The sequence below is a fragment of the Canis lupus genome, chromosome 15 (assembly GCF_003254725.2).
Source record: "Canis lupus dingo isolate Sandy chromosome 15, ASM325472v2, whole genome shotgun sequence".
NCBI lineage: Eukaryota > Metazoa > Chordata > Mammalia > Carnivora > Canidae > Canis > Canis lupus.
The window spans coordinates 44,211,017-44,229,217 of record NC_064257.1 but is presented as its reverse complement, the minus strand read 5'-3'; the positions used below and the strand labels follow the sequence as shown (position 1 = coordinate 44,229,217).

General features: G+C 40.1%; 1 protein-coding gene across 8 annotated transcripts in view; it reads right to left on the bottom strand.

Moving 5' to 3' along the window:
- Positions 1–11,812: 11,812 nt before the first annotated feature.
- The window catches only part of SMAD1 (SMAD family member 1), a 78,199-nt gene continuing 71,810 nt past the window's right edge, over positions 11,813–18,201 (bottom strand). For all 8 annotated transcript variants that reach the window (XM_025438746.3, XM_049094158.1, XM_049094157.1 and 5 more), the window contains 2 exons: positions 16,374–16,630; positions 11,813–13,155 (listed from right to left, as the gene is read on the bottom strand). In XM_025438746.3, the coding sequence (XP_025294531.1) occupies positions 13,012–13,155; positions 16,374–16,630 (401 nt within the window). In that variant the 3' untranslated portion in view covers positions 11,813–13,011. The remainder of the gene's footprint in view (positions 13,156–16,373; positions 16,631–18,201) is intronic.

Here is an 18,201-nt window from a genome sequence, read left to right as displayed (position 1 = left end):
TCTTTGGAGATGTTGTGCTTAGAAGATATGTCATTTGCAGAAAGCACCGTGTTGAAGTCTCCCAGTATAAGTGTATTATTATCTAAGTATGTCTTAACTTTGGTTTTTAATTGATTGATATACTTGGCAGCTCCCACATTAGGGGGATAAATATTCATGATTGTTAGGTCCTCTTGTTGGATAGACCCTTTAAGTATGATATAGTGTCCCTCTTCATCTCTTACTACAGTCTTTGGGATAAACTTTAATTTATCTGATATAAGGATTGCTACCCCTGCTTTCTTTTGAGGACCATTTGAATGGTAAATGGTTCTCCAACCTTTCATTTTCAGGCTGTAGGTGTCCTTAGGTCTAAAATGAATCTCTTGTAGACAGCAAATAGATGGGTCTTGCTTTTTTATCCAGTCTGAAACCTTGCGTCTTTTGATGGGATCATTAAGCCCATTCACGTTCAGAGTTACTATTGAGAGATATGAATTTAGTGTCATCATAATACCTATTCAGTCCCTTATTTTGTGGACTATTTCTTTGGACTTCCTACTTCATTTACAGAGTCCCCCTTAGTATTTCTTGCAGAGCTGGTTTGGTGGTCACACAGTCTTTCAGTTTCTGCCTATCTTGGAAGCTCTTAACTCTCCTTCTATTTTGAATGAGAGCCTTGCTGGATAGGGTATTTTAGCTGCATGAATACTTTCTGGCCTGCCAGATCTCTGTGGAGAGGTCTGCTGTTAACCTAATATTTCTCCCCATATAAGTTAGGGATCTCTTGTCTCTTGGTACTCTTTATCTTTGGAATTTGCAAGTTTCACTATTAAATGTTGAGGTGGTGAATGGTTTTCATTGATTTTAGGGGGGAATCTCTCTATCTCTTGGATCTGAATGCCTGTTTCCCTCGCCAAGATAGGGAAGTTCTCAGCTATGATTTGTTCAAATACGCTTTCTGGACCTCTGTCCCTTTTGATGCCCTCTAGAACCCCAATTAAAGGTAGATTTTTCCTTCTGAGGCTGTCATTTATTTCCCTTAACCTTGCCTCATGATCTTTTAATTGTTTTTCTCTTTTTTCCTCAGCTTCTTTCCTTGCCATCAACTTGTCTTCTATGTCACTCACTCTTCTACCTCATTAACCCTCATCGTTAGGACCTCCAGTTTGGACTGCATCTCATTTAATTGATTTTTAATTTCAGCCTGATTAGATCTAAATTGTGCAGTCACGAAGTCTCTTGAATCCTTTATGCTTTTTTCCAGAGCCACCAGTAGCTTTATAATTGTGCTTCTGAATTGGCTTTCTGACATCGAATTTAATCAAATTCTGTAACTCTGTGGGAGAGAGGACTGTTTCTGATTCTTTCTTTTGTGGTGAGTTCTTTCTAGTCATTTTGCTCAGTGCAGAGTGGCTAAAAACGAGTTGCACTGGAAAAAGGAAGAAAAAAAACAAAAGAAAAAACAAACAGGCAAACAAACAAAAAACCCAAGGGTCAGTATCCTCTGGTTCTACATACTGTAAATCCCTGGAGTTCCCCTGGAGCTTTCCAGCGCTGCTTGGTCAAGAACTTGCTCTTCCCTTGTCCTTCCAGCTGGTCTTCTGGGGGAGGGGCCTGCTGCGCTCATTCTCAGGTGTGTGCACCTGGGGGAGCTGCCCCGACCCCTGCCAGGTGCATGGCTCAGTGGGAGTTGTTGACCCTGTGAGGCCTCTGTTTCCTGGCGGCCGTGCTCCGTCCCCGGCACAGGGTGACACCGGGAGGAACAACAGCACTGGCGGCGGCCAGCTCTCCAGCCTTGGAGTCCGCTCCTGCAGGAACTACCGCAGCTCCCAGTCCGCAGGGGCCTGGATGCTCCGGGAGCGGGGGGCGCTGACCTGCACCGTTGGGGGCTCCCGGCGGCAGGAGCGTCCTCGCTCTCCCGGGCCCTCCCCGCCTCTGCCTGTCCTGAGGGGAGAGCAGGATCCTGGGCTGTGTCCCCCGGCGCCCTGGGCTCGCTGCTGGAATCGCGCTCCCGGGGCCGCGCAGCCCCCTCCGCGAGGAGCCCCCCCTGAGCTGCTCCCGAGGCTCCCCTGGGCGCGCTCCAGGCTTCAGCCCTTTCCAGCGCTCCGCCCGCGGGTGTGGGGCGCTTTCCCCCGGGCGCCCCTCCTCTGTTAGTGACCCCGAGAGCCTGGGGGCTCCACGGCCCCTCCTGGGATCCTGCCCGAGCTCCCTGCGAGCGCCTTTCTGTCCGGGAAGAATCCGGTGCGGATTTTTAAAGCTCCTGCTTCTTGGGGTTGGGCTTTCCTGTCCGGGAGGCTCTTGCCGCCCCCCTTAGCCCGGCTCCTCAAGGGGCCCCTCCCCCACTGGATATTTATTTATTTATTTATTTATTTATTTATTTATTTATTTATTATTATTTTTTCCGCCTTCCTACCTTGTTAGAAGCGCAAACTCCTCTCTGTAGCATTCCAGCTGTTCTCTCTTTAAATCTCAGGTCGAATTCGTAGGTTTTCAGGATGATTTGAAAGTTATCTAGGTAAGTTGGTGGGGACAGGTAACCTGGGAACCCTACTCTTCCGCCATATTGTCCCGCCCCCCAGCTTGCAAATCTATTGTGAATGTACATTCAGTTAGCTCTAATTTCCAGTCTCTGAAATGGTAGGCATGGGTGCCACTGATGTCATCGTATGGGTTCAAATGTCTTAACATTTTATTTCATAATGCAAGTATTTACAGGTTTGTGTGTTATAGTATAAATGCTATTTTTGGCCCTTACCATATTCCCAGGCAATGCTCACTATTCTGTTGTGTAAGACAGATAAGGTCCCTGATCAGGTGGTGACCCCTGGTGATGTGATGGAGAGTGCCTCACTCAGGGTCTCTACTGCCAGAGAGGTCCGAAGGACCGAAGGAAGTAATACTCAAGGAGCCATTGTGCAAACAGCAGGGAGAGGAGCCATCGGAGGAAGGGGGAAGTAGTGGCTGGTGCAGAGGTGCTCAGGTGGGAATGAACTTGGATTGGAGTGGGATGAAGCCAGGTGGAAAAGGTAATTCAGAACCAGAGCATACTGGACACTGAATCTTTTTTTTTTTTTTTAAGATTTTATTTATTCATTCATGAGAGACAGAGAGAGAGAGAGAGAGGCAGAGACACAAGCAGAGGGAGAAGCAGGCTCCATGCAGGGAGCCCGATGTGGGACTCGATCCCAGGTCTCCAGGATCACGCCCTAGGCTGAAGGCAGTGCGGTAAATTGCTGAGCCCCCCGGGCTGCCTGGATACTGAATCTCAAATCTGAGACCCACTGCCTCTTTACAAAGAATTCTAGTGCTCCTCCTGCTGCTCAAAATAAAATTCCTGTATATGTTAATTTCACCCTAAGTGTTTTAAAATTTACTCTATTGAGAAGACATAAGCTATCTAATTCCCCTATGAAACATAAGAATGGTATTAAACGATAAATCCCTGCCCCCGGCTTGTAAGTGGCCAATAAATTGATGGACTTCATCTGCAACTTTCTCCCGTGAGAAGAGTAAGACCTCTCCTACATGGCCCATGTTCATTGTTTATTTTGTTATGAGATTGTTATGACAACCATAGTCTATGAATTGGGAAATAATTTATGCTGCACTAGAAGTTCCCTCATCTCATCTCTCAACGGATGAATATGATTAATCCAAAATTTTTGCTCATAAGCCCAAACTGGTATCATCAATCAACCATTACTTCTTGTTAAAGGACTGGTTTTTAAAAAGCAATTTATAATACAATACTTTGTATTTCAACATGTAAATTCTCAGGTACGACTCTGCTAGAAGACGTATGTAAGTGCATTAATGGACCAGTTAGAACCAATGTGCATGTGAAGGGATGTTGTAATAGTGACTCAAACACAGCCAGTGGCTTCTTCAGCAGTGAGGTGATTTTCTGAAATGGGGAACAGTTCTAGATAAAATTTGGAACAAAACACAGCACATCCTTTTCTACTTTGCATTTAATATATGGTACGGAGTCTGGACCCAGGCTCAGATAATTATCAACAGGCAGATTGAAGGCCCTTCCTGCAATTTCAGGAAATCTAGCATTCCTCACCCTGCCCCCTAAATGCCAGTTGCAGCAGCCCCTTTCAAACACTATGACAATCTCAATGTTCCCATAAAATTCTAATCATCCCTGGCAATGAGAACCACTAAGACACAGCCACATGAGCCACAGGAGGGAGTTTGGATTTGATTCTATGCACCTATGGGAACTCAACGAAAGGTTTTGTGCTAGAAGTGACAGAAAATGATTTTAAAGGATTTCCCTGGGTACCATGTGGAGAATCAACTGTGGCAAGAGCAAGACTGGTGATAGGGAGACCAGCCAGAAAGTGATGGTTGTAGTCCAAACAAGAAATAATGGTGCTTTAGGCAAAGATGGAAGGAGCAGAGGTGGAAAGAAATGGATAAAGGTGTGCTTTGAGTAGAGTCAATCGGATTGACTGATGGATGTGGGATGAGAAAATATTTTTGGCTTTAGCAACTGGATAAATGATAGTGGTCTTTACCAAGAAGGGGAAGAGCACATGAGGGAGTGGTGTGGGATCATGAGTTCAGTTTCGGCCATGTTTGACACCATGGGGAGATGTCAAGCAGGTAGTTAGATGTCTGAGTTCACAAGGGATGCCCTGGCTGGAGACACATCTGCGAGTCAATGGTCTATAGAACCCAAGCCATGGGATTGGAGAGTAGAGGAGGTCACCCTGGGAGAGTGCGTGTATGAAGGAGAGAAGGACAGCCAGGATAGTCTTAAGGCCCTCAACACCATTAAATGAGGCCTCTACTCTATTAATTATTCCATTAAAAGAAACACTGAAGTTTTTACACTAATTTTAATGGGAATATTTAATGATTAATGACACTAGTTTTGGCTTATGAACAAAAACTTTGGAACTAATTATACTCATTTATCAAAGCATCAAGATGTACTTCTTCATGAACTTCAAATTATTTCCCAATGCATAGAGTATGATTATCCTAACAATCTTATGATACAAAAGTACTAATTAATGTTTGGATCAAGGGCAATCTACTTGGCAGAGAACTTGGGGAGAACTTGGGCTTGTGTCCTCATGAAAACTATAGATGAAGTCTATTTATTAATCAATATTTATTGGTCCCCTACAGAATAGGCACTGAGATTTTTCAGCTTAAAAATCACTTTTATATTTTCTAAGGGAATTTGATAGATTCTATTTTCTAAATTTAAGAAATCTTTCTTTGGGGCACCTGGGTGGCTCAGTGGTTGAACATCTGTCTGCCCTTAGCTCCCGGGACCCCAGGATTGAGTCCCACATTGGACTCCCCACAGGGAGCCTGCTTCTCCCTCTGCCTATGTCTCTGCCTTTCTCTGTGTCTCTCATGAATAAATAATAAAAAAATCTTTTAAAAAGTTAAAAAAATAAAAAAATCTCTTTTTCACAAGCTTTATTAAGACATAACTTCAATACCACAGAACTTTAATGTTTTTGAATTTGAAGGCAGTTACAGTGAACTTTCAAATAGACCTATATATAGGTTGAAGAATAAATCACCCTGGCAGCCTAACCACACATAACGATGGCATCTCTTGTTTACTGGGCACAGAGTCAGGTAACATAGGACAAGCAGACTTTACATCACTATCCCTCTTCGTCATAACATTCCTGAAGGGTATCCCCTCCATTTTACAGAGAGAAATCCAGGCTCAAGGAATTGAGGATCTTCACAGAGATCACCAGAGGTCACCAGCAGCCAGGGTTTGGATACAGGTCTCTGACTCAGACCTTTTCTCTCTCTCTTCCTCCCGCCCCCAGTCTCCTGGAAGACAGAAGCTCCGGTCTGGAACGTATATAATGATCTCCCATTTTAAAGGTAGATCAGTGTCACAACCCATGGGGATTGGCATCTCAATGATTCAAATTTTAAAGCGTTTTACTGTCACATGGGGATTAGTTTTAGAGCCATTTCTTACTGGTGTTATAGTTAATGCCTTATGCTTAAGTAGAATTACAGATCCTGTAAAGGTTAAATTGGTTTATCTTGTCTCCTACCTCTCAAAAGGCCCTACCTATGCTAATTCAGATTTCAAAATATATTTAGGCAAGTGAGGTGGTGGAGTAGGAAAATTGGTAGGCACATGAGTTAACGGATTTTACTAGATACGAGTGAGTTATGAATGTATGATGACTGGTGACCAGTAGAGTCTGCTGTGTATTTGGGCAGACCCCCAGGGCCGGGTGGCCACCCATTCACCCAGTTAGGAATCACACACTTCCAGAAGTCGAGTAGGAGCCTTCCATGTCCTGACCAGAGGAGACACAATTACACTACTAAGTAAATCCTTGCCTACAAAGGGATAAACAAGAATTTGGAATGTTGGAACCACACAGAAAAAAAAAATGGCTAAGGTTGTGGGAAAGGCATCCGCAGCATGGGAATTTCCAGTGGGGTCGCCTTTCAGCAGACCGAGCAGACTCTGGGTAAGGACTGAAGGGAAGCTTGACTCCTTCAGGGTGGGGGACACTCTGAGACCGGTGGGGCAAGTTTGGCTCTGTGATCAGGTTTGGCAAATATTCAACATTAGAATACCCCAGGATGCAACCGGGAATTAAGAAATTATTTTAATATTGGAAAACACAAGTGTAAGAAGTGACCTAATGAGCAGCTAGTCTATAAATTAGTGGTGGTATTGGGAATAATGTAAATCAATATTTATAAGTACTCTGAAAACACAGTTATTTAGTAAATAGAAAAAAAACTGGCAATATTGTCACAGTCAAGAATCCATAAGTAGGATTCTTGTGGGAAGCAGCAGGGGGAAGATGGATAAGGTTTATGTCTCATTAACATCAGCAGCGTGATACACCGGGCATTGCTTTTTTCTCCCCCCTTTACTCTAATGCTTATTATTGTTGTGGGGATTTAACAATTTTTACTGGGTTTCAAATCCTCTACCATATCCAAAAAATACTGAGAATGCTCAAGAGTTCATTAGGCCTGTATTTATGAAGCCCTCTAGGTCATCACCACCACTGTACCCAAGCCACTATTAAGTGCTTACTGTGTGCCTGGCTCTGTGCCAAGTATTTAGTACACATCACACCATCACACAACCTATGAGAGTGTGACTATTATTTTTCCATTTAGAGATAATGAGACTGAAGCTCATACATTAATTCACTTCCCTGAGATGACACAGCTGGGAAGTGACGGAGTCAGCATTAAAAAATTAGTCTATAATAACTCATGTGTCCAGGCTCTTTAACTATCACATCTGCAACACAACTGTAAATCCACGGGCTGGAAATATGGTGGAGGTGAATCTGTCCTTTGTCCTCCATCTGATCCAAGACCAGCGGAAGAAAGAAGAATTTCTCTCATGTTCTCACAAGGTATCTAGTCCTAAAGAATAATGGCAGCTCAATTTCAAATTTTTTTTTTTTTTTTTCTAAAAGAGAAGGGGAGGAGACAGGCAGAGGAAGAATCTGCAGCAGACTCCCTGCCGGGTACAGAGCTCATCTCATGACCCTGAGATCATGACCTTGAGCTGAAACCAAGAGTTGGACACCTAATTGATGGAGCCACTCGTGTCCTTTTCTTTCTTTTTTCTTTTATTTATTCATGAGAGACTAAGAGAAAGGCAGAGACATAAGGAGAAGCAGGCTCCCTGCGGGAAGCCTGATGCAGGACTAGACCCCAGAACTCTGGGATCACGACCTGAGCCAAAGGCAGGTACTCAGCCGCTGAGCCACCCAGGTGCCCCTCTTTTTTTTTTTTTTTTTTTTTTTTTTTAACCTTTTTCAAAGTTACTGTGTTTAGGGACAAAGAGTGTTGTGTTACTTTGATATATACTTGTTTTTCGGATCAAGGGAGGCATATTTACAAATTGTCAGGTTTTCACAAAGTCTTCCTTAAAGCAGTCATTTCCAACCTTTTAAATATAACAGGGCCCTGCCTTTTAAATATTGGATGCATATTGCATCCTGACGAGAATGTAGAATGGCTTCTCAGCTGCTAGCCCTAAGCTTCCAGATCTGCTGCGAAGAGGTTTTCAGTTCCACTGCTCGGAAACTGCAGGCCTGAGAATTCCCTACAGCACCATCCGTGGGGACCACTGCCTTAAAAACCACTTAAGAATTACAAGAATTATAAAATTACACACTCAACAGACTCAATTTAAAAAAAGAGCTTTTTCAGTAAAACTGCCTACAATCCCAATTCCCCCAGAACAATAAGAAATGTATTTGTAACAAAGAAATCAATGAACATTGAGGCCAACAGCTCATCTTCTGTGTTGGGTGAAACCTGAGTTATGAGATCTAAATCTGGTACAATAATTTGCAAGGCATTTGGCACCATCCTCTCTGAGAAGTTTTCCCTGACTCTTCTGGTCCAGTTTATGTTCCCTTTTGTGTCCTTTGCTGACACAGCACAGTGTTATTGTCTGTTCGCTTGCTTGTCTCCCCTCCTCCTCAGGGTTGCAGGCTCCTTAGGCGGGGCTGAGGATTTATTCTCTTTTATCACTCAGCACAATGGTTGGCACAGGGTTGCTGCCAGTAACTGTTTAACAAATGGAGCCAATCATCGTCTCTGTGCTAATAGGACTAACCTTTAGACCCGAATTTCCTATAGTGTGTTGAATATCTCCATGCCAGCCTGTCATAACCACCTGGTTCAAGGATAAACTAATTTAATTACCAACGGTTGGTACAGGTGACTTTTAGTTTCTTTTTTTTTTTTGTTTTAGACTTTTAAAATGTCTATTGTTTCGGCTAAAAGAAAATTATCTACAGAAATGTTTTTTTTAAAAGATTTTATTTATTTGAGAGAGAGAGCCCAAGGAGTGAGCAAGCACAAGAAGGGTGGGCAGAGGGAGAAGCAGGCTCCCCGCTGAGCAGGGAGGCCGACGTGTGGCTCTATTCCAGGACCCTGGAATCATAACCTGAGCTGAAGGCAGACCCTTAACTGAGTCACCCACGCGCCCCAGAAATGATCTATCTTTACAAAAGTCAAATACATTCGTACTGTATTGCTTAAACCACATACTCTTGCAGGCTGATAGTAAATCAAACTACACAAAGCAAAAGAGGGGATTATCCATAGATTCTGGTGTCCCAGGAAAATCAGGAGCAGGAATGTGGGAGCGCTTGGGAAGTCCTACACTCCACAATCTGGATGCCCTTAGAACTCCCTCTTACCATCTCATCTCCAGCCCATGTAGCCATACAGTCCATACAGGAACAATCCCAAGGTTTACTATAGCTTCAGCCAGGCACAAGAAAACCCTTCCTCACTTCCAGTCCCAGAACTCCCAAAGAACAGGTCCCTACCTAGATCTCCTAACAGTGGCCAGAGGGACGATATAATAAATCCCACAGAAACCCTGTGGGTTGGAGGCATGTGTTCCTACCGGTAGGCAGACACTGGGGTCTGGGGTCTACCAAGCAACAGGCATCTGCCACACATACTTTCACTCAGACTGTTCTCTTGCCCAAAAGCTTCTCCAATTATCAAAATGCTTCCCATTCTTCGAAGCTCAACCTTAAATACCACTTCCTCCATAAAACCTTTATTGATTTCTACTCACCCACGTCTGAACTATATCTTTTTCCTTTGTTCTCCACTGTGCTCTTCATTCTGCCTTATTTTTACTGTTTCTATGTCTGCAAACTAACAAGAGAAAAGGATATAAATCCAGGAGAATCTTTGTGGATAATCCCCTCTTTTGTTCATGTAGTTTGAGTTTTTGTCAGCATGCAAGAATATGTGGTTCATGCAATAATACAGTATGAACATATTTGTCTTTTTTAAAAAAGAGATTAAGTCTACATTTTAAGTCAGACCTGAATGCTAACAAGCTAGCTGAGATAGTTTCCTCACGTATAAGAAACTTGACAGGAGTTGACGACGCAGTAGTCTCTCTTACATTTTTATGAGGATGATAGAGACAATGTATAGAAACACCCTGTGCAGTGCCTGGCATGGAAGGAACTTCCAAATTGCTAGTATTCTTCCTTTGGATTTCTCTCACTAGATTACAAACTCCTTGAGGTCAGTCAGGATTTCCCACTGTGCTTATTAAATATTTTAAAGGTAAATAGTCTTCATTAAATGTTTGTTGAACTCCCCTTATTATCTTCCCAGCCAGAGTTAATTGGTCATATTAATATCTCTAGATAAGTTCTAAGTGCTTTGCATTTATTGACTTAATTTCCATGATAATTCCATGAAATAGGCTTTGTGGCCTCTATTTTATAGATGATGAAACAGGTGCAGGAAAGTTAAGAAACTTGCTGGAGCTCAAAAACCATTAAGGGATGAAGTAAGGCAGTAGCTCCAGGGCTTTCACTTCCAATCATCCCCGTTAGTGGTTCCTTAGGGGCAGAAAATATGTCTAGTATGAAACAGTTCACATTGCTTTCTTCTTGTTTGAACTAGTTTAGAGTAATCCAAACAAATAGTTGCTCTGATGTTCTCATTCCTTTAATTAGAAACTTCTAGGTGACTCATTAGCTTCCTATGGCTTACGATAATGACCGTCACCAAGATTTTACCAAAAATAACAAATAATTGCACTTAAGCATGAAGGGCTGATTTATGGGCCATGCTGCAAATTCCTAGGATCTCCAATTCCAATAAGTTTCAATCTCCTGGATTATTTTGGAGTTTGACCTGGTCAGTCTCCAGGCTACCCACAATGTGCTACACCCAGTTCACAATTTGCATAACTGTACCAACAGGCAGCTGTGGGATGTGGGGGAAAACAGAAAAATAGCTTTCCGTTAGGATGAGGGTGAGAAATCCTGACCTGCGTCCTTTACTAGCAGAAAATTTTCAGTGATGCTTCATTGTGGAAGCTCAATAGCTTTAATTTATTCATCTTCTCTTATTATATGGCACAAATTGCCATCATCAATCCAGGTCACTCGTGCAAGGAACGATTTAGCAGGGAAATGGGAAATTGGGAGTACAGGGGAAAGCTTAAGAAAACAGTGACACCTATAATTACACATGGCGATTAGGTTTCCAACCTATTTTCACACTTTTTTCTTCCAATATATCTTCACCTCAACTTTGTGATAAGGAAACAACATCAGCTCCTTCTTTACAGGTAAGGAAACAGAGGTTCGTAAAAGTTAAGTGACCCAGCAGACATGCATAAACATGTGTTCTAATATAGGTATTCTATCCAGGGCTGTTTCCACGTGTACCATGATGCTTTTGGAGGCAGCAAGATGCAGGAGAAATTTCTGTGTGACCATAGTTTGGGGAATAAGTGGAGCTGGTAAACAACTGTGGGGAAAATGGTATGAAAATACACAGGAGAAAGAGTGGCATCATCTTGGCCAGGGAAGAATCTACATCTTCTCAGGTCTGTGTGGGGCCAGGGTGGAGGGTGGGCGAGAGGCAGCTCATTTCCCCGGTAAAAGGATGGGATGAGCCCTGTCCGGTTGCACTGTTAGTTCTCATTCCTTCCCAATATCACACTTGCATTCTCGTGTGAAGTTTAGATATTGGAACTTCTGGTTGACTGAGTGAGGTCCATCAATAATTGCTGGTGCTGTAATTCCTCACATAAACAAATATATACTTTTACATCTAAAATTCCAAATTTTGCAAGTTTTTTCTTAATTTAAGTTCCACATGTCTGTTCTGAATTGAAGAGGCCTCTGCTCTCTTCACAATTCAGTTTCCCTGTCTCCATGCTAGTAATTTAGTTACGTGTGGCAAGGAATACTTCAGAAAAATCTCTCAAAAGAGTAGTAAATATTCCTATTTCTAAAATCTAGTGTGTGAATTCAGGAAGGAAACAACAAATTTTTAATCAAAGTAAGCAATAATGACAGGTTTATTTAAAATTCCAGTAGAGAAAACCCACTAGTTTTGGAATAAAAGTACTCAATGTACGAGAGCATAAGTGAATATAAAAGGTTAGCAGAAGAAAAATAAAACCAAACATAGTACAAAAAAATTTAAAAAGTTTGAAATGGATTTAAACAGGGATGTTCTTTAAATCCTCCAAATATTTAACAGTTACTAGGTTTGGCAAACAATTCACTTGAAAATTAAAGCCTGTATCTGTAAACTCCATAAAAACTGCTTATTACATTCAAGCACTCCATACAATTGGTACTGAAACATGTAGGCAGTCGATTTCAGAGTAGCAGGAATTACTCATTTGCTCTCACAGTTATATGAATTAACCAGCTGCATAACTGCTTTTTGGAGAAGGAAGAGAAGACACAGGAAAAAAAAAAGTAGGATAAAATCTCTAAAAAACTGAAACACAGCAAAATTCAGACATCAGTTTGTTTCTTGAAAGCACCAAACTGACTCTTTACCGTATATTCTACATTTGCAGTTGTCATTTCCCTCTCCCCCACCCCCCTCAAATACTCCTAAACCCACTAGTCTAATCAATTCTTAACTTCCAAATATTCTGTACATATATAATTAGCAAAGAGCATATGCCTAACATTATTCTGACAGCAGTATGGTCAGCATACAATTTTAGAAAGATTACTATGTATATCATCAAGATTAAACTTTACTTAAAAAACAAACAAAAACCATTACTAAACAAACAGTTTTAAAATATTATGAAAACCCATGAAAAGAAGATTCAACATGGGTCCTAAACCTGATAAAAACACACTTCAGAGAGACTATTAATGCTAAACTTTTGCCAAATGATGACCTTAAAGTGCCAAACACAAAAGAATCTCTTAGGACCATTTCTCCAATAGATAATTTGTCCCTGGCTTGGCCATCTCTCCTTTAACTATATACGAAGTCCTGCTGAAAGTATGCATTTTAGTTGATTTTACCATAGAACGTTACAATGTAAACTAAACAGGTTCTTGATATCGACAGTATGTTACCAAGGCTTTTTTATTTCTGAATCCAACAGTTGGTCACAGAGGTCAAGTATTATCAAGGCTCCTTTGTCAGTTCTCAATCGTGTCTGATTCCATCCTTCAAGTACATGCAAGGCTCAATAGTTTTCAAGAGGCAGAAGCCTGAGGCCGTTTAAGACACAGATGAAATAGGATTGTGAGGTGAACCCATCTGAGTAAGAACTTTATCCAGCCACTGGAGGGGGCCATGCAGGTGGATCTCAATCCAGCAGGGGGTGCTAGTAACATCCTGGCGGTGGTATTCGGCTCCCCAACCCTAGAAGACACATTGGAGGTCATTTCACTTGCTTAACTCCGTGATTAAACTTATAAGAAGAGTTCTCATAATCAGACATGCTGATTAAAGACATGGATGCTTTCCATGACAGGTGCTTGTGCACACAAACACACGTAAGAGGCAGGCAATTTCAGGGGATGGGTGTGTTCAAGGCTCCCTGAAGTCCTTACATAGATTCCAGGTCAAGAGTACTGGTCTTGGGGAATGGAAGTTTCAAAACACATTATAAGGCTGTTTTAATGAAGGCACTTTCTAACTTTCATTTTCATTGCCCACTACCTTACTGATGGTACTGTAACATATTAAATTCTCATTTTACCATCAAGAAAATAAGACAGAAGTTACTGTTAGGCAAACATTCTGCTTCTTGCCTACTCACTCACTGGTGGTCCTCCTATCAACACAAGTGCTTTTGATCTTTCTATCTCCAAGCAAACTGGCAGAAGCACATACATACCCAAAAAGCTATAATTGACACCTAATCATTGCTCTGAATCAATAGATTCCATTACATATTGTATACACGGATGTATATGTATATAATAGATCTATACATCCATTATACATCCAGACATCTTCAGCATTACTGAATTGGTACACTAAAATTGCAAAAGAGAAAGCTAATTTTGCAATTGCAAAGATCAAAAACTCACTGGTGTGGGCAATGGAAAATAAAGCTCTGATAAATCCTTGTTTCGTGAGGGATGTTAGAGAAGGTTGGATTCTATTTATCTCTGACACATACCTACTCCAGGAATTTCAAGAAATACATATGAACATCAGAACCTTCAAGAAAAAGTTGTGATATATGAACTGCATACCGATATACATCTATGCATTTGTACTTATATCAATACATTGCTAAATTTAAAGGTTTGTGTGCATGTTTCCTACATTAGATAGTAAGTTCTTTGAAGACAGGGAAGACCAGATCTTATTTATCTTTGATCTCAAACACCTAGCACAGTGACTGGCACAAAGCAGAAGCCCTAAGAAATACCTGTTCAGCTGAATTGACTTGGACTTTTCAGATATATATGGGGAGTTCATTGTGCAAATAATTTATAAAATGAATGCTTTAAAGTCCAAAATGATGGTCTTCAAAATAGCACAAGATTGGCTATTAATATTAGTAAAATGTGCTGTATCATTTCTCTAAGATGCTAAGTGACAGGGCAAGGTATGCAACCCTTATCATAATAAAGAACAATACTGCACAAACACTATTGAATTTTGTTGTTGTTGTTGCAAATGTATAAGCAGCTGCCCTTTATCATGTCAGCAGGAGTTTTAAAACGAAATTTGTTTACCCATAACTCTCCAAATCCAGCTTCCCAACTATGTCCATTATATCTTTATTATATATGATTTATTATATGTCCATAACCTTCCATTCCATCTCATTATTTTATAGTTAAACATGTAATAGGCTACTATCATTGTGATCCTAGAGATGTTAGGTGCTTTTACATCTTTGCGTTAATTCTCTGGAATGGTGCTAAAAATATTTGCTTAATAAATGAAATCTAATACATTGTTAATGCAGATCTTTATATCATAAACACTTTTTATTAGTGTAAAGTTTGTACTTGTGTAAAAATATTTTAAAATGTATAAAAGTAAAACCATTAAAATTAGGTAATCAATATGAAATGAGCATGAGGAGAAAGCCAGTTGGAGCAGTAGAGTCATTAATTTCCTCTTGAGTGGTTCTTCAATAGTAGTAGACTCACCAAGGGACCTTTGTAATGATTACCACAGTTCCCAAACTCCACCTACCGGTCTTAAAGATGACAATCATGAGGATCAGCAAAGGATCCCTGTGCCTTAACCGCACAGTTAAAATGGCAGATAAAACTAGAACCTGGGTCTCTTGACTCTCAACAGGTATTCTTTCCTCCATACCAGTAAACAACAGACAAAAAGCACTGCTGGCAAGTGACTGTCCTCATTTTAAAATTCATTTTAGCTAAAACGCAAAGTCAAAAACGAAACAGTGAATGTTAACTGTGGCTGAGAAAGATCTTTATAGTCCCATAGGTACATAGCATATTGGTAAATCCCTTTAAAAGGTAAAAACCCTCCTTTAATACTAAAAAGGCACCAGACCCAGCCACAAAGAACTACTGAATTATGTTTTGAGAAAGCCAACATTCAGAGAACACAGTCAAAATCTGCTACTATGATTCAAAGAAGTAAGAAAACAATGATACTCAGGGAAAGGTATCTTTGATCTAAAGGATGATTAACAAAGTAAGTTTCCAAAATTACCCTCTGTAACACATACATTACAAACAGGTTTAACAACAAGTTAGGTGAGCTTCTAAAGAGAGGACATAAAAGGTGATTGCCTCACCCAAATATATAATTAGTTCTGTTTCTCAAGGTAACAGAGGATGAAAATTTATCTTTGAGAATTCAGAGACAAGTCAGTCATTAGAATAAGTTACAACTCATAAAATCTAACCAGATATTTAATGTTTTTACATTTCAATGACATCTTAAAACTTTTTATTTTTCAGAGGCAAATGCATAAAAGAGATCACTTAACCGTGAACAATGTCTTTAACCTTCCCCATTCTCAACCCTAACAATAATCTTAGAACTAAGGCATTTGTGGGCAAAGGTCTTATTAATTTTTGAATTATAAGAAAATCGTGAGTTTTTGCCACAACCATTAAAAAAAGTCTGACCAATCAAAAATAAACCCCAGTGGGGAAAAAAAAAAAAAACAAAAAACCCAGTGTTACGAATTTTTATTTACAAAAAGATTACTTGTTCATTGTCAAAACTAAAGCAACAATCATTACCATCATAAAGGTATTAAGAACACAGAATAAAAAGAAAAGGAAGGGGGGTGTGTTTACTGAATTGATCTCTTAAGAAAACCATGCATTTAAATTATACAAGTTAAATGTATAACAAGACATTCTTTTATGGTACTACAATGACTAAAATAGTGCTTATTCAAATAGGACAGTTAGTCAAGCCGCCTATGCTGCTAACATGTAATACAAACTCTCCTATATTCTAATTATATTCTCCTGGTAACTGACATCCTCACTAAAGTTTAAAAACGTCTAGGTAATAAGTTGGCTTCTATGGGCACATACCGAGAAGATACAGATTTATATACAACTAAGAGAAGGCGCAGCAAGTGTGTCAAACCCTGACCAGAGGAATCAGAATTCACTTACCTTTACAAAGCTCATGCGGATAGTGCACATTTTAGTGAGCTCATAGACTGTCTCGAAGCCATGGTTCACAGACTGTGCCAATAACTGAGCGAATTCTTGGTTATTAAAAATTTTCAAACTACACCCACTGGGGATCTTGCAAACAGTAGTGGGGTGAAATCCATGATGGTAGTTGCAGTTCCGACTTTGCACAAAGATACTGCTGTCACTGAGGCATTCGGCGTACACCTCCCCTCCAACATAGTAAAGATGTACTCCTGTAGGAAGACAATGCATGCAATGTCTTCATTATCATTTTTCACAGCTGAAAAGCATCTGTGTAACTTCAATATATGAATCTGCATGGATCTAAAATTTGGCTAACTAGACATTCTCCAAATCTTGCACAACTGATAAAATCTTAGTTAATTGTATTAGTTCATACAATATCCCTTTGTTATTTTGTATATTTAAGAGGTTTCTAGGAAATAATATAACAAAGGAGGATCAAGAAAAGTAAAAAAACTAGAAAACCACAGGTGGAGGAAGTAGTGCTAAGAGCTGTAAGATGTAAGGTCGAGGGGAAAAGAAAATTATAAAAATAATTCATACTATGTGGAATCTGATCTCTCCGAACTACCATCTGCTCCAAACTTCTTCCTGTGACATCTTAGAGTGCCAGGAGTGTAGGAAATCGATCCTACCCAGCCTTTAAAAAAAGGAAAGTGGGGGCGGTGGGGGGCATTCTGACAAAGTCCTACACCATTAATGGCAGATTATTATAGGCCACGCAGTGAACACAGTCACATCCCATATGGCTTTAAACAATCTATCTTGCAGGTAACTCTAGCATGGTTCAGCCAATGTGAAAACTATGGTCTCCAATCCAATCTAAAAAATTATGTGTTGTGTTTACAGGTACACACAATGGCTAAGACTTCCGTAATGATTAAATAGCTGCTAGAGCAGAAGCCCATTTTCCTGCCTGATGTAGAGAAAGCAATTTAAGAGAGAGAGAGTGAGCGTGTCTGTTTAACTCTTTTCCCCGATAATAAAAATGAGGAATTTGCATTTTTGAACATTTAGAAAGTAAAACAAAATATGAAGCAGCAAATACTATCCCTTGTTTAGTAATGTAAAGGTAGTAACTGTAAGTGCTGGATGCACTAGATTACAGGTTTTGAGTGTTAAACTTTCTCTGCAAACATTCAAAGTATCGATGGGATTATAAGGACACAACAATTTACGTTAGCCATTCTGCTATTATTGGATCATAGTGTTGATACCCATTTTCTGCTGTTATACCAATGCCAGGATAAATATCTCTGGATAATTTTTGATAATATCCTTAGGAGAGATTCCTGGAAGTTAAATCACTGGATCGAAGGCTCTTGATTCACTTTGCCAAACGACTTTCCAGAATGCTTGTATCAATTTACACCCTACAAGCAGTGTATGAATGCCTTTCTCATTTTGCCTATGCCAGGACTGAGTGAGCTTAAGACAAAAACAAATAAATTAAAATAAATTATAGCTGAAAAACAGTATTGTTTTAATTTGCATGTGAGACTGGATATGCTCTCATATTTTTATTAGCCATCTGTGTTTCTCTTACAAACTTACTGTTCATATTTCTTACCTATTTATCCCACTGGGGTTCTAGTATTTTTATTACTTTTTTATGAGCTGTGTGTAAGATATAAATAATTTATTTCCTATTTGTTTCCCCATTAGTCCTTTGTATTTTTTTTAATCTATAGAAGTTTGAAAGCTTTCAGTAGTCAAATCTCATGATCTTTCCTATTGCTTTTTATGCTTAAAAATTTCTACTTCTATGATCAAATGTATT